Below are 26,263 nucleotides of genomic sequence, written 5' to 3'. Positions count from 1 at the left end.
TTGGTCTATATTTAATATTTAAGTGCATTAAAAATCTAGTATTTTTTACTTTTACTTAAGTAAAAAGTACTTTTGTACTTTTACTCACGAAAGTAAAAGTACACCATTTTTATGTAATTAGGTATAAAATCAAGTTTAATATGCAATATAAAAGGAACACACAGTATGATTCTATGCTTTAGAATGTAGTGAACATTTTTTAGTAAAGTTCATTTTTTTCAAGACAACCCCTCTGATAAAGCACAGATGCTTGGAAAATTTACTCAAAGTAATCAAGTAGTGTCCTCTGGTTAGAAACAACAAGATTAATGCAACATTTGTAAAAAGTGTAATATAAATAAATGTGAAATATGTGAGAGTCATTCATAACAAGGAAATGAAGCATCAGAGAGTAACATGGTGTGTTTGTGCATAAATCTTTGTTTATTTGCTCTTTATTTGTACAACATGAGACAATATTTGCCATCAGTGAGAAAGAGTTAACTCTATGAACAGAAATTTATCCCTGAATCAGAGGCTTTAACTAACAGTCCCTTCACCCAAACCAGCACCGATTCATACAATAACACAACACAGCCAAACAAACAAACAATCACTTATCATTTCTTATAAAAGAAAATTCCTAATCAATAACTAATATTCTTTCTTTTTTTAAATGACAGATGCAAGTAAACGAAACTTTACTTTCTAACTGGTCTGTTCATATTGCTGAACACAAATATATACAATAAATTAATATTTTATCAAACATCTGCATAACCACTTAGTGCATGGCTCAAGATTTCCTGAGAATATTTGCAAAAAAATAAAACAAAAAGTTATACCAAGGCAGCATGACCTTATTACAACACAACTTCTGAGAAGTATTTAATATTTACGACCAGATTTTTTTCAAGAAATTAAGAATTTACAATCATAAATTGCTAATGAATATGAAGAATATAAGAAAATATTTCAAAGCACAAAGATCCCATTTTAGTGCAAATAAACTGCTTTGGGTATTTCCCCCTATGTTTAACAGTACAGTAACACACACACACCAGACTCAATTACCCAGAATGCATTCTGACATGTTTCCCATTCTCTCTTATATAGATTATAAATATATGCTCTAATATATTTAAGAGTTGCCCTCCCTCCCTAGCTCTGAAGGCAACTAAAGTTAAGGTTGACTAATTTTTATACATTACGAATCATTTATTATCTTATGTTTTTTAAACATCTCAGATATGTATTTGCTTCAGAAAGGCATGATGTCTTTATTATTTTATTCTCTGTTGTGTACCGGTCACTAGAGATGTTTTTATTTAGACATTTTATGTGCAAAACTTTGCAAACAGAAGAGACTGCAGAAAAATCCCACAAATCTTTGCGGTTTTCTACAGCACCTGAGCTTGTACACATGCAAAATAACTTTACGTGCAGCAGACGTAAGCACGGCACTGATCAGAGATCAGACATCACACTGCATCTACCTGAGGCCATTACGAGAAAAAAGGCAAAGCTGATCTCAGATCAGACCCAAGAATTTAACTGAGGTCTCAGCACAAAGAAGAACGACTTCAGACTGACAGAAAGATGTGAAGAGATGCAGAATAACCCAAACGCCACAATAAATAATAAACCAACCAATAAATAAATACAACTGTTTACAAAAGAGTTCTCCATCCTCCACTTATTATTATTATTATTTTGAAAGAAAATCACTTTTCTACTATTATATTCATTAAAGCTCTTTAAGTGAGAAAAAAACATTAAAGCCTCACAGGCTCATTTTCAACGAAGCCCTTTATAAGTGTGAGAGATTTGAGGCATGCTCCAAACAAAATTCTTTCAAACGTGCCTCAGTCTTTGGTATAAGAAAAATCATAAATCATTTAGAATGAAAGGAAATTTCAGAGCCCTGAGCGTTACTACTTCACTGTCTGCAGGTGGCGATATATCATCATTATTACACATCCACACGCTGCTTTGAATTCTTCTTTTTTACCACATTTGTTCAAACACTCTTTCATCTTTGCATAGTGTGAACGATATTAATCTCCACACGCTTGCGAATCTTAGAAATCTGTAAATCTAAATGCAAACATTAACTCAAAATAAAGTTTATATAGTTTCAAACCCTGTTTAACCCATCAGGTCTTTTTATGAAAGAAGAAAGTTTGAATTGTATGAAGGAAGAAGAAGATGATAACACACAGACACACAGACAAGCGTTTTCACTCTTTCTCCATCCTAAAAACGTTGTCTTCCTCATCTTCATCCTCTTCCCATTTTTTATGCGTAACTGGTGCGCTACCGTGTGGAGACGAGTCCCCCCCACCTTTTTTCAACGTTTCCCCCGCGGGTGTACCGATCGCCCTCCACATCAACTCAGGGATGGGTATCCCGCCAGGCCCCAGTAACTGAATCGGCACGCTGTGGCCGTCTTGCTGGTACAGGTGTCGGGCGGCTGCCAGCGCGCTCGCACGCTCGAGATCGAACGAATCGGACGTCGGAGAGGCGGCGGGGTCCTGGCCGTTACCACGACGCGGGCGACGGGTGCGCAGCTCCAGACAGCTGTGGCCCTTTCTGTGGCGCTGCAGATGGTCCTCACGGGCGAAGGCCTTGTGGCAGAGCGGGCACTCGAAAGGCCGATCCCCGCTGTGTAACGACAGATGGTTCTTCAGGTCGTAGGAGTGCAGGAAGCGAGCCGGGCAGCTGGTGCAGGGATACGGCCTCTCGCCCGTGTGTTTCCTCATGTGAATCTTCAGCTTGTCGTTCCTAAAGTAAATGAAAAACGAAACAATGAAATTATTTGCAATTCTAAATTCCCTGAGAACTGTAGTTGAGGACCTTTATGTGATATCCAAGCTAAAGTCTCATGATCTAATAGATGACGAGCATCAAAGTTTCATTTCAATTTTCACAGAATGTTCTTTACCTCATGTAAGATGATTTTATGTAGAAAACAATGACTTTAGCTAGCTGCAGCAGATGCAGAAGATCCCAGTATATTTATGTTATGGGCATTTAGTGGCTATTAAATGGCTAAAAACAGAAACATCATCCCGTCTTGAAATTCACTTGAAGTTCCCCTCATTTCCAGCCCTGGTAACACCACACTGATATTAACAGGCTGATAAAAAAAGACGTCATGTAATGCATGTTTAAAGGGACAGTAAGTAGGGTTTTAAGTGTTTTATTAATCAAAATCAATATCTTTATTCATAAATATATCCTCATTGGTGTCAAATGACCTCTGTCTTGCTGTTCTTTGTAAGCTTAGAATTTCTTCTCTTTACATACATTGAACGGTAAGTACAAGGAGGCTTCCATTTTGTTCTGCCATATTGATAAACTATAATAGCAGAGAGGGACAAAAAGCACTAGCCTACCAACACTTTTCCACAACGTGTTTTATTCAGAACATGTGAACCAGCTGAAACGGTGTTACGACCTTGTGCTCCCTTTCCTTTCCTGCTGGTGGCAGAATCTCTTGGAAGCGTGTGATCAGTGAGTAAATAACGGCTATCGTAGTTGCAACACGCATTTGGAAAAGCGAGGCGCTAGAAAGCACTTTTAGTTTGAATGCAAAATACAATTTCACCACTAGATGGGGGTAAATCCTACTTATTGTCCCTTTAAAACATAATTTTTGCAAAGACATTTCATCCATCTTTAACCCTGATGGAAGTGATGATGGACAGATTGAGACTTTAACACGAACTCTTTTGACGGTGCCCAAAAGAGCGACTGCATTGATCTTAAAGTGAAAGTTTATCCAAAAAGGAAAATCCTGTCATCATTTCTTCACCTTCATGTTGCTTTCAACCCGCGTGAGTTTCTTTATTCTGTTAGACACAAAAGAAGATATTTTGATAAATGATGGTAGGCACACAGTTGATGATACACATTGACTTCCATAGCGTTTGCTTTTCCTACTATAGAAGTCAACTGTGTGCTAACTATATTTCTTTTGTGAAACTCATACATGTTAAGAACAACATGAAAGTCAAGAAATGATGGCAGGATTTTCATTTTTGAAAAACTTAATGTAAATGAATTAGTCACTACCTGAAATTTTCAGTGGGTAAGTTACGAACATGACTTCTGTATGTGTGTATTACAAGCAACATACCGTGTGAAACGGACGCCACAGGCCGTGCACTGAAAGGGTTTCTCTCCCGTGTGCGTTCTCATGTGACGTGGCAACTTTCCTGCTCCGTGGATGATCTTCTGACAGACCGGACACTGCTGTGGTGTCTGAGACTTCCTCTTCCTGCCACCTACCACAATAACCCCGCCCTTTCCTCCTTCCCCTTGCGTTTGGTTGGCGTGGGGCGTGGCCCGTCCTCGCAGGCCCGACTCGTCTTCGTCCGACGGCGGGTCTTCGGGTCGGTGCGGGATCGGGGTCGACTCCTGTGGCCAGCGTGAACCTCCATTCATCAGCGCACCCCTGTGCGTTGCTCCGTCTTGCCCGACGGCAGCAGGCGGGTGTCCTTCTCGCCCTTGCGTGGGGAGCAGGCTGTACTCGGACACGAGCGCCTCATCGTGCTGGGAATTCCTCCACGCCGGTCGCACGGGGGACGACGCTCTGACCACAGAACATCGGTGCTGTTTACGACGGGACGGTAGCCGTTCTGCCTCTCCCACGGGGTCTGTCGGATCCTCGCCCGACTCGCCCAAAATGTCCCTGCAGGCGTCCGCCACGCACTGAATGCCCAGCAGCTGCGCCCCCTTAAGGACTTCCCGCATGCACGAGCTGCGGATGGTCAGCGTAGCGGTGTAGGCAAACTCCAGCAGCGCAGCCAGCGCGTCGGGAGACACGCAGTCTAACTGGCACACGCTACAGCTGTCGCCGACACCCTCGCCTCCGTCCTCGCCCTCCTCTGCCCCGAACAGACGGCGGAAGTACAGACTGACAGCGGCCATGACTGAGCGGTGCGTCGGGTATCGGGTGCCGCGCGAGGTCAGCGTGAGGTCACAGAGCAGCCCCGTCCGCCGCTGAGCATTGAGACGGGACAGGAGCTCGTTGCTGTGCTCCGGGAAGGGAATCCCGATTAGACCGTCCTCTCCTGGAGACATCGCCACCTCCAGACACATAAGAGAAACCGTTAAACCGCCTGTGAAATTCGTGTCGAATGCATTTTGTACAGTGTGTCGATCTTGAAGAAGGCTTCCTGCCCTACAACTAACAAACATTCAACAAATAAAACAACTTAATAACTAAATCATTTATTTTCTCACAAAAATCATCAGTTACTGAACACCACGTTACGTTCACCCGGGCACGTGCACAAAACTCTTTACTGCACCCTTAACAAAGGATTCCAGATATATAGATAGATAGAGGAATAACTCAAGTTCACATACATTAGGGCTGCATGATAAATCGCAGGTGATTGTCAAGCGCATCTCGTCAGTAAAGCCGGTTCCTTAATTAGTAATAAATCGCCATGAGCTGACAAGTGGGGAAATATCACATTCATAATCATGGATGAATCGCCTAGCTTTTCAGTGAACTACATTAACTCTTTCCCCGCCATTGACGAGATAACTCGTAAATTAAGAGAAAACGTTTCCCTGCCAATGACGACAATTTCCGACTTTCCGCAATACTGCTATTATCCTTCAACAACTTATACAACCCGGAAGTAGCGCCTCACGTGAGAGAGAGAGAACTCCGTGTATGTTTTAAAGATCGCTCTGAATCTGATCTCTATCAAAAGTCCTTCACAAAAATGGAATTATCTCAGCTTTTTGCTCAAAATTTGGTGCTTTTGAAGAAACCTACCCATATTTGAGAGATGATAAAAAGAGAACTAATGAAGGTAGGATGAAACGATTTTTTTTTTAAGCAAAGGGTCCGTTCTTTCATTTGATATATTGTATGTTTATATATTTAAAGAAGAAAATTTTCTGGAAGGCATTAAACTTTTGTTAAAATCACGAAAAATGCTGGTGCTGGCTGGCAACTTTTTTAAAAACGCTGGCAGGAAAAGAGTTAAAGAAGTATTGGATGCATTAACAAATATGACATTTAATTAATATGACAGAGTAGCATCTGTATCTAAAATAAAACAGACAGGAGATCAAGTGATTGATGTTCGGACTTCTCATTACATTTACATGCAGGCATTAATCAGACGCTTTCATATAGAGATTTAAAAAGATAGAGATTTAAGAAGAAATTTTAATACGAAAGTTTTTCTTGAATCACAATTTGTTCGGGAAAACATCCGTATGCACTTCTCACGCACAAATTTGTGTGTATGCATGCTTAATGAATGAGACCCATTGTCTAGTGTTTAATGATAACAGATCTTTGTGTGCTTTCACCTTACTAACATTTAACCTTACCTTACTTACTACCGTCATTTACAACTGTATTTAGATAGGCCTACAAATTACATACAGTGTAACATCAGTGTATAATATATGTTTGCTATTGTGTATCATTTGTTTTCAGCAAAAAAAAGAAAAAAAGAAAAAAACTCCAGCATCTTTCCAAAAATGGTAGAGGTACTGTTTATCATAAGGGCACAATAAAACATCATCTATGCCAGCAAATCAGTTTGGAGAGGACAGAAAGTCTTTAAGGGAGTTAAGGCCAAGAAAGTAAAGAGTTAATGTTCATCAGGGATTGGAGACCTAGTTAAAGTTATTTCTTTAGGTGATGAACGCTAGCAAACAATAAAATGATTTTTTTAAAATATGTCCCTGTCATTGAATAAATATATTGATGTTTCACTACTTTTAAAATAAATATATTTTATATTATATAAATCAATCATGATATGGGCTTCTTTGAAAATCACGTGGGCTTAATGGTGCCAAAGTTTAAATGATGCCCACTACAGACCAGTGGCGAGGCTACATAAGGACCAGGGTGGCACTGGCCCACTCATATTGACGGCAGGTCCCACGCAATCAAAAGAGATACAAAATAAAAGCGGAAGAAATCATGCATAAATGATAATAATCTCTTTAATAATAATTGCTCAAATACGCATTATTCAGAAATAAATAACTATCGTAAGTTTATCATTTGCCTTACAAATGTTAACATTTAAGATGTTAAAGTGAGCTGTTTTCTTTGCACAAAGACGCACGCACACTCATACGCGCATGCACAGAGACGCATGTTTCAAAAAGCATGCAAAGACAGAATCTCTGCGTTTGACGGGACACATACATCCCAAATTATTTTGAAAAACCACAGTCTTGTCAAGTATTATCATGAAAACAGTTAGTTATGTGTTAAAGTGAACGCAAACAGTAGATGAATCGTGCTTATCCGGTCTTAAAGTGGCAGTTTACCCTCAAGCTCAGGCAATCTGCTTATGTTTGTGTCACTATGTTAATCAAACAACAGAAGACAAAAGAAAAAATCACTTCTGTAGTTTTAAAAAGATGTATTATATTTAATTTATAGAATGAAGAAGACAGTGTTAATATTCATTTGATTCCTACAGTAAGACTTTATTTGTAACTTTGTTCTTTTCTATTTCCATATGCTTATAATTTCATGATTAATTCTTATTTTATTTTTCTTATATACATTTTTTGCAACTCCGAAATTATCCGATTATCCATGATCCGATCCATTTAATCACTATATTGTATAATGATGTAATTTAAGAATAGGCATTGAGGTCCAGCCTATTTCACCAAGGTCCACTCAGTTTAAAATCTCTCCAGACTTTTGACTTCATTCATAAAATTGTCATTTTAGATTCTAAAATATACTCGACTATATCCACTATTTTCTATTGAACACATTTTCAAATGAGAGAAAAATCTTGCATTTTCACAAATCTTTTTTCTTATAAACCATCTCATTATCTATGATAAACACCTAAACTTCGATTTTGGTGGGCTTAATGGGTACATTTATCCTACTTCAAGCTGCACATACGTATGTGTATGTGTATGTGTGTGTCTGCATGTGTGTGTCTGCATCCGTGCATCTGTGTGCGTGCCTATTATGTGTGTCTGCATGTGTGCATCTGTGTGTGTGTGTGTGTGTGCCTGTTTGTGTATTTCTGAATGTTTGTGTCTACATGTGTGTGCGCCTCCATATGAATGTGTGTGTGTGTGTGTGTGTGTGCCTGCGGTGTGGGTGGGGTAAACACTAAGGGACTCACAAAAGAACAGGGAGACATTTTACATTAATTTTCCAGTTGAGACATCACAGTCTCTCAGACAATTAGATTAGACACTTAACTAGACTACATTAGAATAAAAAAAAAATAATAATTTAGTCAAGGTCAAATAAATACCAATTTCAATGGTTTATTGCTTTAGTAATTTTTTGAACAAGTTTTAGCATTTTCTTTATAATCACAACATGAGAATTTAAATGTAAATCCCATATTCCCCTCCAACAATGAACACAGAGACACAAACACCTGAGCCCGAAACTTTCCACCAACAACTCAATGACTTTTTCACTTCCCTTAACAACATGCGACTCTGCAGCCCATAATACTGCCTGCTGCTAAACAACAATGATCTCCAACACCTGATTAACCTGATCCAAAACACACACAGATGCACAAAGACAGACATGAGGAACAAGATTTCCCTGCAACAGGTGTGGCGTCTTAAAGCTTCTGGTTAGGTTAGACATGTGAGACGGAGCAGATTAGTCACTAATGAAGGCCCATTTCACGTCAGTTTTATACACACACAGACACTTCACAAAATCAAACATTCACCCTTTTCTCTCCTAACAACAAACCCACGGTTCAAACCACTAGGACACGGCGTCTACGTTAGCCTGGACGCGAGCGAGTTTCTGCCGTCGATCCGGAGACGAGCGATGCCTACCGTTCTGCTCTTTATGGACGACGTGGACAGCAGCCGTACCGACATCTGTGTCATAGCATCCGTGTGTCTTTTTCTCTTCGTGTCCGTCTCGCACCAGATCCAGATGTCTGCCGCGTTCTCTCGAAAAGTTTGGGGTTCGGCGTGTGCTCCTGTGGGGATCTCGACCTTTTCTTCCTCTCTTTCTTCTCTCTCATTTGTCTTCCTGTCTTCTCATAAAGGTGTTAACACCCCTCCCCCCCTCGCCCACACGGCCCCTCGCTCCCATCGCATCATCTCGTTTCGAAACGATCGCAAGTTTCCGAAAAAACAAAATCCCTCGGCCTCCACCTCGACGTGCGTTCGGATCGACAGCTACAGCAAACAGGAAGGACCGTCGCTCGTCTGATTCCGGCCCTGTCGTCTAAACGCCGTGTTTACTGCGCTGCATCTGTGAATCACAATTTTCCATCAAATGAATCCATTTCATCAATCTCGTCTCGTAGCGAGCAAGTTTGCCAAGCGCAGACGGATGAAAACTCAGTCGAAGTACGCAAACTTCTGCAGTCTGAAAGTGTGGCGCAAACCAAAAGAATCAAATCCACGGTTAGGGTAACACCAAACACAGAGATTTGCACAAATACAGGCATCCTTATATAAATAAATCTTTTTTAACACATCACGTGTAAATCACGCACCTACTGAAAAAGTGGTTTTAGTCTCTGTTACCCTATAAAACTGGATTTCGTTTTCAAATCTGCCATAAATGTGTAGATATGAAATGTTTATAAAATCATCAGAGAGCAGAGAGAAGCTCAACGTACATCAGGACAGAAAGAAAAGAGCAGAAAAGAGAAGAAACAGCAGGTAAATGGATCTTAACATCACAGGAACTTCTGCATGTCAACCACCTCCACATCACCGTGCGGTAAGCTGCTGTTTTATCTCACGCTTTCAAAGATTTCAAAGCTCGCTGAAGAATCTCAGGTCTAAAGTTACAGCTGTTTATTTCTCTCAATGTTGAGCTAAAAACATCCCGATGAAAACACTCACACTCCTCCAGATCTTCACACTTTTCCTTATAAGAAACGTTCAGGGTGCTTATAAAGATGTCAATGAAAGGAAATACTTTTCATCCTGGATAAGTTGAGGGAAAGTTGATATTAAATGAATGGTGATTTAATAAGATTTGTATATTGTGCTTTATTACTGTATAGCACACACAACCCACACCATGAACTAGGAATCAACGATTCATCAAAAAAAAGAATCACAATCTTGATTCAAACATAAATGCGATCTAAATGATGATGATTCACTTACATATACAGTATTTCCCTGTATTCAGATGCTTTATTCACATGTTCACGTATTTACATTACAACAATCCAGTCAAACTTACTCACACTCACACAGTGTAAAACCAAACCAATATTGATTCACCAATCAATCCCCATCGTTTCTCTCCTCGCTCTTCCACATTTGTGGCATTACGCTGCCCCTCGTGTGAATCGTAAGGCGGCAGACCTAAACACAGTCCCTTTACTTGGTTGATTTGAAGTGATAATTTTCACACCAAAGAAAGAAAAAATCCTGGTGGCGACAGAGAGGTTCTGAAAAAAGGCAAGGCAATAAGTTACCTCTGGACGTTTTTTCAATCAGGAGGTCGCATATGTAGGCTGCATTCTTCATCAAGCCTAGTTTATTTAAGTTAACTAAGCATTACATTTGCAAGTCATAAATATACTACAACAATTTATGATTAACTAAGAATAATAGTCAACTTTTTAATAGTTAACATTCTGAAATAAGACAGTCTTTTATGATGTATGCTGTAGCCTTCAGATTGAGAAACGGCCTCTTTATCACCGCCACAACTTCCCCATCAGAAAGAGTTTTTAGCACGAGGTGAACATTGTAACATGTCTGCGTTTCTCCCTGATGCCTCAAAATGTTGATTGTTTAGGTTTCGTGTTTTTAAAGTTTTAAGGTTGGCCAGTTTGGGTGTACAAAAGCACAGGTGCTATTTATTGAAATTATTTTTATTTATTAATGTCAACATTGTTTATGTTTAAAAGCTAACAAATTTTAAATTACTCAAACAAAGGGGTCTAAAATAAGGAAAAGAGACTTTGAAGAGACTTCATTTTCAAGAGGTACATTTTTACTTGAGTGCAATAAATGGTTTTATTGAAAAAAAAGTGAATCGTGTGAGAGAATCATGATCTCATTTCCCATTAAAAAAAAATGTGATTCACATTTTAGCAAAAAAAAAAAAAATAACTTCTGTATGGCTCAGCACGGCTGAAAGAGGACGATACATATGGAAATGTTTTTACCAACAGTCTGTAGAAAACATTAATTTCTACTGAAATCACACATGCATTGTACGTCATAAACACTGTAGATAATATCTACACTTTGTTTAGTTAAATAGAGTTACAACAAACAGACTTCACCATTGTATTAAGGAAACATCTAGCAAAGAAACCCACAGAAACTTTATTGATTTACTTGGAAACGGAGCAGCCGTCTTTAAAACTCATTTAAATCTGTTCATGTGAGAGCCCTGGCCAAGTTTCCTAATACTGTGACTAATATACACACACGTAATAAACTATGCCAGTTTAATAATGTATAACAAAGTGATGCATTAGTATGAGGTCTGAAGCATGAGCACTTCATGATCCTCTATTGATCAGCAGATAAAGATTTAGCACTTCATCTTTAATAGGCTAGTTTTTAGGTTTAAGAATATAAATAATGATAATAACATCATTAAAACCATACAACTGAGACTTCATATATATATATTCGAGTGTCTTTGTTTGCATGACCTTAATGATTTAAACAACCTTGATGAATTTCTCACGTGTGCCTGCTCTTCACATCTCTACTATACTGTATGTGCTCCAAAACCATTTGAAAACATGTTTGAATTCCTATAATCGATTTTATAATTCATTTATGAACATACATAACAAGACTCCATTTGTATACTTAACTAACTTTAAGCCTTTTGAAAAAATGACGAGAAACATAAATTCATCCAGGTCTGTCCAAACCGCTAAAATGGCAAAATGATTTTTTTAGGTCACCACCTACTTCAGCCAAACATTTGTCTGCATTTCTGCCCAAATAATTAGACTAATACAATGATGACAACAGGGTAGGAAATGTGCATTTGTAGTTTTTACTGTAAGTTGAGATCTGAGAGTTTGTGGTCTAAATCAGCAGCTCAAACACACGAAACACCGCGACTGAATCTAAATTAAACACAAACCAACCGCCATTATAGTCTTAAAATCATCCTTCCTCGTCTACTTTCTTATGTTCGTCTCTCTGTATTTCTTTTCTATTGAATGTTCTCCGGTGCTACTGCATTTAAAATCTGATTATTTTATTGAAGTTATTGAAGATTTTATGATTTGATTCAGAGAATGTCTTGAGAAAACTAAAAGCTGAGCATATGAATGTCAGGACACATTTTTACTTGATTTAAGTTAAAAGCTCTGTTTCTGTCTGTGTCACAGCGGATTCTCACAACCCACTGCTGCTATGAAAACTCAACTGCTGTTCTTCCCCTATCACAATACGGCAATATTACACACACACACACACACACACACAGACACACACACACACACACACACACATGACATCAGCAGATAATGCACAAGGGGAAAATCTACAATTAAAGCAGGAACACAAACACCCTGATCAAAGTGTTTCACGACGTTTTAACCCTTGTGCATCCTTGAGGACATTTTTGTCTTTTTCAGTTTTGTTTTTTTGATAACTTTGCCTACTTTAATGCTAACTGCATAAAATTTTCCACAGGTGTGCATTTTTATTGGAATTTTAATATTTAACATTCATTTCCTTTAAAAAATCTATTTTCTACTAGGTACACAAAATACTTCCTCTCAGGACCTTTTGGACAAAAATGTCCCCATTGAAACCCATTAAAACTGCAATTTTTAATTCCGGTACCATTCAACTATAAAATTATGCAAACTTTGTTAACAAGCTTGCATTCTGTTGGCAAGGCTTTAAAATTAAAATTTTTACTATTTTTTACCAGATGGTGCCATTTTTTAGGTTTGGCATATAAAGCAAATTATCGCTTTATTGATGTTTTCTGCTTATGCATATTATAGAGCCAATTAGATATATTATGAAGCTATAATTGTGTGGGTGTGTTGGTATGGATGTCAGAGTGTGATTTGTATGTGTGTACTGAAAATTTTATGTTTGTGTGTACCTGGTAATTATCACGTTGTGATGACCAATTGTCCCCACAAAGATAGGAATACCAGTATTTTTGTGACCTTGTGGGGACATTTTGAGGTCCCCATGAGAAAACAAGCTTATAAATCAAACAGAATGATGTTTATTGAAAATGTGAAGTAGTAGAAGGGTTTCTGTGATGGTTGGGGTTAGGAAATGGGGTAGGTAAGGGGAATAGAATATACAGTTTGTACGGTATAAAATGCATTACGTCTATGGAATGTCCCCACAAAACATGGAAACCAGTGTGTGTGTGTGTGTGTGTGTGTGTGTGTGTGTGTGTGTGTGTGTGTGTGTGAACAGTTTGAATGAAAAAAAAATATATTGTACTGGAAATCACAAGACTACTACCGCTGCAAAGGAGGTGTCGTTTTTTTCATAAAAAACAACAGTGGCATTGTGTAAACAAACCAGCATTTGAAGAGTTAAAATTCTAAAAATTAATGAATGTTTGGTCATTGTGATTAGAGCTGATGCTGGTTAAAAAATGGCATCAGTGAAAGTGGAAAAAAATATGAATCTATAATATTTTTATGACACTTTTTTGACATGGACATTTTTGTCCTTAATGGACCTGAGAGGTAACCTTTTTTTTTTTAAATCTGATACTGCATAAAAATATGAATGCATAAAAATTAATGTTGTTGTTAATCATTGACACATCCAAGGCTTTAATAATCAAAGAAAAAAAATCTGCTTAGCATTTAGTAAATCGAAAATAATTAAAATTTTTCTTTTTTTCATAAAAAAACAGCAATGGCATTATGTAAACAAACCAGCATTTAAAGGGTTAAAATACTGAAAATTAATGAATGTTTGGTCAGTGTGATTAGAGCTGATGTTGGTTAAAAAAATGGCATCAGTGAAAGTGGAAAAAAATATTAATGTATAATATTTTTATGACACTTTTTGGAAGTGGACATTTTTGTCCCCTGTGAACCTATGTGTAACTTTTTTTTATTAATGCACAAGGTTTAAACACCATTAAATAAATTACTTTTAAAGATGCTTCAACTCTGAATATGAAGGAAAATCTTAAATATTCTTAGAAACAAACAAACAGAAACAATATAAAAACCTGTTTGATAATCAGCAACAATTAACACACAAAGTGTTCATCTCTTTCATGTTCACAAAATACTGAATTACTAAACAGAAATATTTTGAGATGACTACTTTACGTCGATGCATTTCCAGACATTTCTAATCAAAGTGACTTATATTCAAACTATATTTTTGATCTGTGTCTGTGTATTTCAATCAAACCCATGACATCTGTGCTGGTGCATTGTCCAAGTTTACAAGTTGTATTTACAATTACTACAAACACATCAATGCTTTTAACAAGAATCTCGTAATGACTGTCATTTCAATATGACGTTCAATGCAACATTGAGAATTTGAAATAGAAGTTTTTTTTGTCATTTGCAGAAGCAAGACGTACGAGTGACTTTTTTGGTCTGAGCTCTGAGTAACAAGCACTATAACAACACAATAAATAAAACTACTGAACAGACATAACTATAGTATCTTATATAAAAAAACTACGGAGAAAATCCTATTTTTTAAAAAGATTGTGGAGATGTGTTGCTAACGACTTCATCTGGACAATTTAAGAGACGATTTTTTTGTAACCTCAGATTACAGATTTTCAAATAATTGTATCTCAGACAAATATTGTCTATCCTAAGTTAACAAACCATACATCAATGGAAATCTGATTTATTCAGCTTTAAATCTAAATTTTCTTAAAATTGACCCTTATGACTGGTTTTGTGTTCCAGGATCGCATTACGTTTAATGTGATATTATATGCTTTATGTGATAGTATTTATTTGACACTTTAGTAACTTTTAAATTAAGTACCAGTAAAAACTAAGCATATTTTTCTTAAAATTAAAGAAATCAGTTTCTGTATTTCCCCTTTTAAAATAATGCTTTTCATTTATTTATATATTAGTCTTGGTACACAGCAAAATAATGTTAACAAAATAATAATTGTACTGCGATTATGTGCTTGCTGGCTAAGGCCAAAACTAACCTGGCTTGACACACATCATGTTTCATCAAGAGAAACGAGTTATGAGTTATTAATATTGTTCTTTTTTTAATTATGTGTGATTCATAAAGTGACAAGTAACTGAATCTTGGTGATTTACTCAAACCATATAAATCTATATAAATAAATATCCTTTTACAGTAAGTTTCTAATTCATATATTACAGTACATATGTTTATATTCATTTATGCAAGCCTTGCGTTGAGTTGCAATGTAAAATTCTGCTTCTTTCAAACAATGTAATGCATTTTAATGCTTTTTTATTGTTTAAACTTTTTTCAGAGTGTTTGCGTTCTTGAAACAGACGATGTTTCCATCTTAAGCAGCGGCAAACAAACTATAAAAAACCCAGAGAGGAAAAATCTGGAGTCTGAGATTTGAGAAGCCCCACAAACTAAAAAAAGAAAACAGGTGGCTTTTATCCGTCTAAATACAGATGAATTCTTCGAAAACACACAAGAAAGGCTGCGAGTGTGTGTGCCGCTCCAGAGAGACCGAGGGGAAACAACAGGAAGATCATATCGAACAACTCAAATAAAAGCATCAAATCAGGGTTACGGATTGAGTGACGAGGAGGTGTGATGTGTCATACAGGCCAAACCAGAGGAAGAGAGACATAGAGAATGAAAGAAGAGAGGGAGGGGGTGTAAACAGAAGCAGAAATGGGGTGAGAGTGGGAGAAAGAAAGATAACGACACAGGAAGTGTGTATATGTGCGTGTGTGTGTGTGTTTAAGTCTCTTTGTCTATTCAGCAGAATTAAACGCAAAACCTCTTAAAGTCCAACAACAACATCACTCAGAGATTCCTACTGCTTGTAGAAAAGCTATTTTTAAGGTCTGTTTATTTCTGCAAATGAATTACTTCAATCGTTTGACATCAAGAGCATCTCAAATATGCAACACACTACCAGTTTAGTGTCACTTCATGATCATAAAACTCAAGTGTTTGAAATTAATTTTATAATTTAAAAAAATTATAGACAAAAAAATTATTGTCCAAATACATTTCATTGATTAGAAAAAAAAAATGTAAAGAATGAAAAGGCAGCCAGAATACATGAAAACTACATCAATAAAAGGTAAAAATCTCATCTCAGGGTAAAACGTCAAGAAACTGCTTGATGAAGTTGCATTAATGAATTTGGAATGCAGACACTTTTATCCAAAGAAACTTAAACTGTATTCAAGGTTTTCATCAGTATTTGTATGACTTCTTTGGAAATCAAACCCTGCTAACGCAATGCTCCATCATTTGAGCTACAGGAACATAAATAAGACAACATTTTAGGCAAAGTGTGACTTCACTGAAGATGCTCAAATAAGAGAGTTTAAAAACATCATGATTGTATTATTATTCCATTTATTATTTAATGTGACCATGTGCTGTTTTTGTTTTGATCAAATATTTCTATTTTACTTCATTCTTGACTGTGCCATTTGTTTAATACAAACCTCTGGTTGCCATTTAAATAAACGTCAAACACAATCACTGTAAAAAAATAGATGATGTCATGCTACAGGCCAAAAATGTATAATGTTTTCTATTTATTTTATAGTGTGGGGTTGACGCTTGTAAATATTAAACAAGATGTTTGAAGAACCTCTAGATAGCTTTAAAAAGAACTTGTGATAGATAAATCAGTATTATGATGGGGCTACAAACAGAGTTTCTCAGACAACCGAAAGTGCATCGAGGTTCTTCAGAAGGTTCTGCTTATGCGAGATGTGCCTCAAACACGGCATTGAAAAGCTTTACAGCAAAGAGGACGTCCTGCACATCACAACACTGCTGCGGATCTGCAACAAACTTGAACCACAAACTCTTCTCAGCCCTGCTTATTTCTGTTACTAACAATTTGTGACTATGCAAATGAAGAGTTTGGTTCCAAAACCGATAAACGCCATTTACAAAAAAAATGAGTTACTGCCAAAATCCGTATTATATCAGGTCAGTATTTAAAAGTAAATACTTAATTTTACGCAAAATCCAATATCCACCGTGTTATTCTGTCATCTTTTCTCCCTTTTTTCCCAAAACGCAATAAATGCCACTCCTCCTTTTCTACAGAATGCAATAAATCCGCTCCATAAATCACACCGCACCATTCCACTCATTATAAACAAACAATGGCGGCGCGTTGAGTACACGAAAACCTAGCTTTCCTCATCTACTTTGTACTTCGTGATCAACAAACAAACAAAAACAAAGTAATACTTTAAAGTCGCCATGAAACGGAAGTAGCGATTGCCTTATTTTCCCCGTGGTGACATATATCCGAATGAAACGGCTTTTGAGATGAAATAAGGCAGGGCTGGATTTGAATTTGTCCATCGAGATCTGATTGGATTGTTTGAAGTTGGGTCGTGTTGCTAATCGGTGCTATCTTCTCCCAGACCCCGTCCACCTGCCATACTTATAACCGGAAGTGAAGAGAGATCGTTTTGAGGAAGGGAGGAGATTTGCATTCATGTGTGTGTTATCATTTAGCCTAGCTCCATTCATTCCTTAGGATCCAAACAGGGATGAATTTAGAAGCCACCAAACACTTCCATGTTTTCTCAATTTAAAGACTGTTACATAAAGAGTAGTTACACCAGTAAGTATGGTGGCACAAAATAAAACATGGTGTGGATAAAAATCAGAACTATATTGTATGGATGAAGAGCACTTACACTGAAAAAAAATGATTCATTGAATTTAATAAATTTTTTTAAGGTAAGTGGTTGCAATCAATTTATTTAAGCTACATTTAAACAAAAGTTTTATATTTTATGTTACTTTACTAATCTTTTTTGTTTAAATGTAGCTTAAATAAATTGATTGCAACCACTTACCTTAAAAAGTTTTATTAAATTCAATGAATCATTTTTTTCAGTGTAGTTTGCAGCACTTTTCCATTGCATAGTACCCCACGGTTTGGGTCAGGTCAGCTAACTTTTGTGAGCTTTTGCATTGGATGCAGTACGTAGTACCCGATACTTTTTTTTAGTACCACCTTGGTCGGGGTTCCAAGCGGCCCGAGCTGATACCAAAACATGACGCAAAAACACTGTAGATCACTGATTGGTCTGAGGGAATCGTCACTACCAGCGTCATCGCTATTTTTAAATGTAAAAGATTAGCTTTACCTTCATGCTAGTTTGCGCTGTCTCGAGCAAACTGGTCATGTTTTTGTTATCTGTGCTCTGCTATAAGTTCCCAAACTCCCTTTTAGTGATGAAAAACATCCACAGGTTCAGAATCAGGAACACCAGACTTGCAGTTTGTGGCGGCACATTCGCGACATCCATGACCACATATATGCTTAAATGCAACTTAAATGAAGCTCAGCGGGTGTTTGTACAGAAACTGTGATGTGAGACAGAGGTAGTGATTAACGCGATGTGCAAACATCTCTTTGTGGTGGTCAATTTGAATTTTGTGGCGGACTGAGAAATAAATAAATGTATGGGGATGTACAAAGACGATCTCACTTGTATTATGTCACAGCAGTAGGCGCTGCTAATATAACGACACGCCTGTAATCCCTCCATTTCCGAAGTGTTACTAAATTCGATGGAAAAGCTAACCAAGCCAAAGTGAGGTGAGCTGACCCCGACCTGACCTGACCCAAACCAAACCGTGGGGTACTATGCAATGGAAATGCTCTTCCGTCATACAAAATAGTCCCCATTATTTATCTGCTTAGAAAATCACCACGTTTTATTTTGTGTCACCATACTTTAGAGTTGTGTCGATAGACGATAGTATCGTGTATGGACGATCGTCAGACATATCGCTAATAGCTGGCTTTCATGACGATAGTTGGCGATAGTTATTATTATTATCATCATAGTTTCAGATTGACATGCACATTGCATGCTTTTCCTCGCATGAGAGGGTTTGTGGGCTTTACTTTGCGCGAGAGAGCTTGTAATGCGCGAGGCTTTCTTCTCACATGCACGTGGACTCAACGCGCGCGTCTTGGACTCTTGCTCGGACCTGAATGCGCGCGGCATGGACTCATTGCAATATGCACGTCTCTGACATTTCCTTGCACTAGAGAGGTTGTTAGGCGCGCAGAGGGTTAAAACCAGCGAGTTTGTTATTTCCACTCCCTGGCATGTAGGAAATTTTAGACTTAATGGCGCGGATGGATTAACGGCAACAGTTTTAAGAAGGTTGCGTTCATGACGGTGTTGTCCTACTTCTTTTTTTGTCCACCAATCAAGTGACTTGTCATAAGTAAATGAGTAAACTACTGCCCCGCCCCCCGATACTATCATGTATATGCGATCTCACGGGCTGACGATAGGACGATCTCAAAATGGGGCATATCGCCCAACCCTACCATACTTACTGGTATGACTTGGATGTAACAGTCTTTAAACAGGGAAAACATGGAAGTGTTTGGTGGCTTCTAAATTCATCCCTGTTTGGATCCTAAGGAATAAATGGGGCTAGGCTAAATGCTAACACATTCACAACACACTGTACAAAGATGAAGTACACGCATAGAAAAAAGAAAGGGATGTATTAATTTGTCTAAGTTGAGGTAAGAACATAGTAAAATATTAAAAAACAGCTGTGTTTTCCTTTAAAGTGTGCACTAAAACTTCACTCACTTTATCTGCAACATGACACAAATAAATGACTGAATTTTTGCACTTTATATTAAAACAGTAAAGAAATTATTTATTTTCTTGCTATTTGTTGCAGAAAAAGTATTAATACATAGAAAAGTAAAGAAAACTTGTAGAGCACACTTTCAAGAAATTATTTTCAACAAACTGTAACAAAATGTGTGAAAACACAACTTTCATCTTTCTCACAGTCCAACACACATCTTTCACCCATACAATTATTTAACACTAGACAAACATTTGTGAAAGTAAACACAACATTTACACGCATCTTTTATACTAAGAGATTTCCACGGCATACATGATTTGTCTCTGTTCAGTTGCATGTTTCTTGTGAACCTATGATTGTAATCTAACCGGAGAATCGACAAATGACAATGTTACACAACAACTCTCGAAACATTTTACTATTATGAATAAATAAAAAACTTAAAACAAATGTGTGAGAAATGGCTAAATTTGTGTGTGTTGTCTTCTGTTGTGTGCATGTTGTGTGTGTGTGTTGTATGTGGGTGCGTGTGTGTGTGTGTTTGGTCAGCAGTTTCATGTCGACCATCAAGTTTCTGTATGGGAAGTCAGGGGAGTTGTGTGATGTTGGGATGATGTGTCTGTGTTTCACTACAGTATGGAGCATGGTAAAGCTGTCAAGAGCTTGTGTGTGTGTTTGTGTGTGTGTGTGTGTGTCTGTCTGTCTCCGTGTGTATGTGTATAAAGATGATGTTGCAAAACGAACTGATCCTCATCTATTTCCTGTTTCCCCCCTCGCTCTCTCTCTCTCTCTCTCTCTTTAATCAGCATCAGAGCTCCACCATTATTATATGACATAATGAAATGAACAGTACAGAAGATATTTAAGTGGTTTGAGACTAATCTGTATTAATAAGAAATAAACTTCTAACTCTGGACAATATTTTTCTTGTTTTACATAAATAGTCTACTACATGAATGCTGTAGCGTGTTACTGTGTGTCTGTGTGAGAGAGAGAGAGAGAGAGAGAGAGAGAGAGAGAGAGAGAGAGTATGTGTGTGTGTGTGTGTGTGTGTGTGTGTGTGTGTGTGTGTGTGTGTGTGTGTACTGTATGTGTGTGTAAGAGAGAGAGAGTGTGTTTGTGTGCGTGCGTGTGTGTGTGTGTGTGTGTGTGTGGGTGTGTGTGTGTGTGTGTGTGTGTGCATGTCTGTGTAAAACTCAGAAAAAGGAAATGCTAATGATTCTACTTCCTAAAAGAGTTCAACAGCAACACGTTCACTATACTGACACACAAACTGAATGCACATATGACCACACAGACGCCTCTCACTCCATCTCTCTCTCTCTCTCTCTTCCCCCTTTTCTGTCTGTCTAACCCCACCTCTCTCTCTCTGTCTCTTGTGACTGCATGAAAGCGAAAACTGTATGTGTGATACGGGGAAATTCTGACATGGGTCCACATTGCCCTGAAATAAGCATTTACAGGAACAGTAAGTGTGTGTGTGTATGTGTGGGAGTGTTTCATCTGAGGGTCTTTTAGAGAAAGAGGGAAATCCATATGTGAGCAGTCACAGTTCTGTCATATGACCTCTGACAAACTCTTCTCACACCCACAGATAAAAGAAACCTTCTTACCTCCAGTCCATAAACGTTCAGATGTCCACTTTTCACGTCTGTTCCTCGCGGTCAGTCCTGAAGGCCAAAAACAGAAAGAAACATCTAAGCGTTCAATAATGACACACGATTTTCTCGTCAATCATCAGATTCATCAGCTTCATGTCGATACAGACGCCTGTGTGTCACGCACTGAGACTGAAATATGAAACAGAGATGTGACATAAAAACACTGAATCTCGCTCTGCTCCAAAAGCACGTCGCATAGCGTGTAGTTTCTCGGGAAGACTCCGTTCTCTCCGTATTCATGTTTATTAATATAAGAAACACGTGGCTTAAGATTCAAAGTCCAGTGATCGTAAAGGCACATACATGACACGTCAATGTAAACCTCTAAAAATACACAGAAAAAAAACACATACTTTATTTACGTTGACGTTTTGAACATTTTCCTTTAACCCAAGCAGCCGGGGTCCAAAACAATAAGAGATTGAAAAGCAAAACATGCTGAACAGTGATCCATCAACACAGGCTTTACATCTCTCCACCTACAAGAGTACAAGACATCAAAACTTCTGAGATAATAGAGTACACCTACATGAAACCCTTCCTACATCTACAGGCCCCATAACCTCTCGAATGTAAACTTTCAACAACAAAGCAACGCACTAAAAATAAATGTAAAGATGATTAAAGTTAAAATTATTAGTTTTACATTTAAAAAAGGGATTCTTAAACTATTTGGGGTCAAACGCCCCTTACATGGGAGAACACTTTTCAAGGACCCCATTATAATTATAAAGTTATAAAGTAATTAAGCATATATGCTTACAACAATTTGCCCTCAGTTTTTTTTACTGATTTAGTTTATAAAGTTCAGCTTCAATCAGCTTCAATCAGCTTAAATCAGCTTAAATCACTTTTATTTAAATTACATTTTGACTCAAAATGTATACTTTTGTACTTTTAAATCTTAAAAGCTTTTATATAGTTTTTTCAACAGTGACAACTTAAGATTGGCATAGTTTGTAGATGGTCCCCACAAGTAAAAATGTCCTTTTTATTAATACAGCACCAATGCGTAATTCATAACAATTACGTGATGATGATGCGAAAGAGAGCAGAATGATGGGAGTTGCAATAGAAATCAATCTGACAGGACTTACAAAATATGTTCATCTATGACGTAATGATATAAAGTTTCATAACGGTTATATTATAATGTAAGCCCACAGTGTGACTTGACAGATGCAACAACAGAGCCGAGTGCTGGATGATAGTACTTCTGCATGCGGCACTGCCCGGACTGATAGGGATATGACATTGCAACTATTGCAAGAGTACTGCTTTCAAATCAATACTGAGATGATCATGTCATACGCCGATCGATCTGCGCAGGGCCACAGTCAAATCTATGGCTTTTATGGCAGCAAAAGCAGAAACTGCAGATAATGTGGACATGTCAACATTAACAAGCAACCCACGGGGTGGAAAGCGGGTTAAAATTGGGAATTTTATGGATTCAAAAATTGTGGAAAAACATTTGGCATACGAAACTGTATATAACATATATATTTATTTATATAAATAACACTGTGCTAATAGTTTTGAGGTTTTTTAATGAAATAATCTAACATGTTGTGCCTTGTAATATATCATGTTAGACATCTTTCATTCACAGTCATAATGCACAATAATCACTGATCAGCATCACAGCTTCCAATCATTTGTCCAATCACTATTAAAGCTTTATTTCTAAATATTTAATTCTTACTTAATTTTAAAGTATATACATTTTTTAATGGATCACCCAGCAACAACCAACTGCCTTCCTTTAACTTTTAATTTAAAATAATTAAAACTTTTAATTCACATACATTTTTAGAATATAGCATTTAATATATAGTATATCATCAGCAATGTCTAGCTCTCTTTTAAGATTTTTTCTCCCAAGGATTTTCAACAGGGTTTTTCTCCTAGGAGTTTTTTTCAATCCCTTGGGAGTCAGCTGACATTAGCTTAAACTTTTTCTGCCATTTCCCACTTTGGAGGTAGGTCCCCAATTGCCCGACAAAATGGAAATGAACTAGGCTTTAAGTTTAACTGTTGAAATGTACTTACATAACAGCATCAAACACTTTCAATAGAGAAAATAAATGTGTTATCTGTATTATCACTTTGCATGAAATAAGACTTTGTTCAAAAGTAAATAATAATAATAATAATGCAACTGTTTGCATTTTGTCTCTGATAAAAGCCATCATACTTTCTTTTTCGGATGGCTTTTTGGTTGATTTGGTCCACTGTCTGTTTCTTGGTTTTCTCTGCTGGCGCTGAATCTCCATTTTTATTTTCATTCTGTGTCATAAACGTGACCATTGTTAAGTTTTATACCCGCGACTGTCTTTACCGCCTCTCCAAAGTTTTTTTCCGCTTCAATTAACATACTGACGTTAATTCGTTCTTGTATAGACGGTTTCATCAGACGCACGTGTGGTGACGCGATTATGTGTCCGAGCGGAACTTTACTTCCGGTCTCTGTTTGTTTAATGGTGTCACTAAACTGAAGTTTTGATCAAATACCTCATCGAAAATAACAAATGTTTTGGTTTCCTAAAGACGAGGGGAGACAGCGATCATGGATTACTGCTATTTGATGGAAGGTTTGGCAGCCAATCTGTAGTTAATATTAAATACATTATATAGTACACATTTTACACAGTAACGTTAACTAACTGTGGGTTTACACCAGATGTGAGTTCAACAATTTGCATGAGTAGATTACATACAAAGTCAATGCAAAGACGCGATCAGACACGTCATCGCGTGGGGCGATGCGAATGACGCGATACGGGCGGCGCGTATGCCGTGAAAACACGCGCTATACGCCTCAAATGCGTCTTCGGCCAAGTTGAAAATATTCAACTTGAACGAAAAATTTGCATGACACAAAGTTAAATCCCGCGAGTAATCTAGAGCGAGCAACACGATGTGATGTAAACCCACAGTAAGTGTAGTTTTTGATACGCTTTAGCTAAGGATCTAAGGTCATCTACTTCGGAAATAAACTACTGTAACACAATGTTGTTATTGATTCTTTGCAGAGTTTATTGGAAGTTAACGTTTGTTCCACGAAAGCCGTTTGTTTATGTTGTTACTGCTGAAATCGGCTATGATTCAGCGTGACATTTTCTTCACAGCCTGATGTTGTTTTAAGTTAGGCTTATATTTAAATGTGCTGTTTTCAGTGTATGGTCAATATTAATAGAGATCACATAAATTACCAAATTTCCTCCCGTTTTTCACGGCCCACTTGTAATGTTCCTATTTAATGTAATGTTCCCCACTCTTTGAGAAACGCTTAAGTTACAACCTTACATTACATATTTGTTACTTTATTACTCTGCTTACTAGTAGGGTTTAATCTACTTTGTTGTCCAATACTTTTTCTGTTTTCTTTTGTTTTATTAATAAAAAGCTGCTGGAACAATAAAACAGTTGTGAAAAGTGCTATATAAACAAAATTAAATTACCCATACAATTAGCATCAGAGCTCCATTATTATACCACGATGCAGATAATTAGCCTACTACAGAAGATGTTTAAGGGATTTTAGGTGAGGTTCTTTACTAATAAAATGAGTTCTTGCAATTCATTCATGATCAGTTATATAAGAAATGACTTATATATTCATCAATATATCAGAGTATCTGAACGACGCTCAGTCCGGAGGAAGCGCGTCATAGCTACAAGTGACTGAAGCAATGAAGTTACTATGACAACGTCCGGAGGGGGGGCGGCGGACTGACAGGTGAGAAAGTAATAAATCTACAAAGCGATTATTCATATAACATTAAACTGTTGCAAACAAACTCAATGAGGCGTTTATAAGGAGTTAAAGTCTCTTAAAGCGCTTCGGAGTTCAACGGGTTATTTCATGCTCGTGATGATTAGCGGATCCGGATCGACGAGTTCAGCCGGTCCGTCCACACGCGAGACTGTATGAGGAGATCAATCCTCCTCACAACTGCAGCTAAACATGCAAAGAAAACAAACTATTATCAGAACCGAACTCGCACCTGAGCTCGGATCAGTACCTGACTGACAGCAGCGGGTTTTGGGTGTCACGAGCTATTTATAGTGTCGCCTCACCTGTGAGGTAAAAACCCTCTGCGCGACAATAAACATTAAACGAATTAAGTCAAACAATCGATAATCATTATTAAAGAGCGACAGAGTTTGACAGTAACGAAAAAATATATCTTACACACGTCACACGGGAGTTACCGAGTACCCATGACGTATTAGTCCTCTCGTGACCCCGGTTGAGGGGATAAGAATCAATAAAGCAAATAAGGATGAAGTATAGAAAGAAAGACACTTAAACTACGATTAACGATGAACATTTGATACATTTCGAGGCGTACGGACCAGAAGCGCTTTACCTGAGCCGGTGTCACCTGAGTTTCCCCGCCGCGTCGCGTCCCACCTGACCGCCGGCGCTCTCCTACTTCCTGAATGTGACGCGCGTCGACCTCGCGCGCCCCGGCTCCGCGGTTCGGTCTCCGGTAGCGCCTGATCTTTGTCCGGTTAGTGCCGTCACTGGTTCGATCCGCTTGTGCGCCGGTTCTGACCCGCTCCTCACGAACTCCTGCCGCTCCTCCTTAAACCCGCAACCAGGAAGCGGTTTGTCCTACTTCCAGCAGCCGCGGGTGATTGGCTCTGCGGGCGACGGAGGGCGCAGGGGTGGGGGGATGGGGGGGTCGGACGCGGCGCGAGAGGGCGGAACGGGCGTCAGTCGCTGCGCGGCAGCAGGTGTTTGAGGTGATCAGAGTGGGCATCATTCACACATAACTCGAGTCAGTCAGTCAGTCAGTCAGTCATATTTAACATGTCTCTTCCTTTTTCACGCGTTTCCA

General features: G+C 38.0%; 1 protein-coding gene across 1 annotated transcript; it reads right to left on the bottom strand.

Annotated features, from left to right (window-relative positions):
* Nucleotides 1-402: 402 nt before the first annotated feature.
* On the bottom strand, nucleotides 403-26,257 carry zbtb7b (zinc finger and BTB domain containing 7B). The gene is made up of 4 exons (XM_055211675.2): nucleotides 25,790-26,257; nucleotides 21,366-21,422; nucleotides 4,121-5,073; nucleotides 403-2,763 (listed from the first exon to the last, which is right to left on the bottom strand). The coding sequence occupies exons 3-4, from the start codon at nucleotides 5,065-5,067 to the stop codon at nucleotides 2,220-2,222; spliced, it is 1,491 nt and encodes a 496-aa protein (XP_055067650.2). The 5' UTR covers nucleotides 5,068-5,073; nucleotides 21,366-21,422; nucleotides 25,790-26,257; the 3' UTR covers nucleotides 403-2,219.
* Nucleotides 26,258-26,263: the final 6 nt, after the last annotated feature.

This window comes from Misgurnus anguillicaudatus, chromosome 10 (genome assembly GCF_027580225.2).
Source record: "Misgurnus anguillicaudatus chromosome 10, ASM2758022v2, whole genome shotgun sequence".
Taxonomy (NCBI): Eukaryota; Metazoa; Chordata; class Actinopteri; order Cypriniformes; family Cobitidae; genus Misgurnus; species Misgurnus anguillicaudatus.
The sequence above is the reverse complement of the archived record's forward strand: the minus strand, read 5'-3'. Positions and strand labels throughout refer to the sequence as shown.

What these genes read in the sequence shown, in the direction of transcription:
- zbtb7b (XM_055211675.2), bottom strand. Translation starts at nt 5,067, where the DNA reads ATGTCTCCAGGAGAGGACGGTCTAATCGGGATTCCCTTCCCGGAGCAC. An exon ending in TGTGGCGTCCGTTTCACACG is followed by an intron (nt 2,764 to 4,120) that starts GTATGTTGCTTG and finishes CATTTACTTTAG; the next exon opens with GAACGACAAGCTGAAGATTC.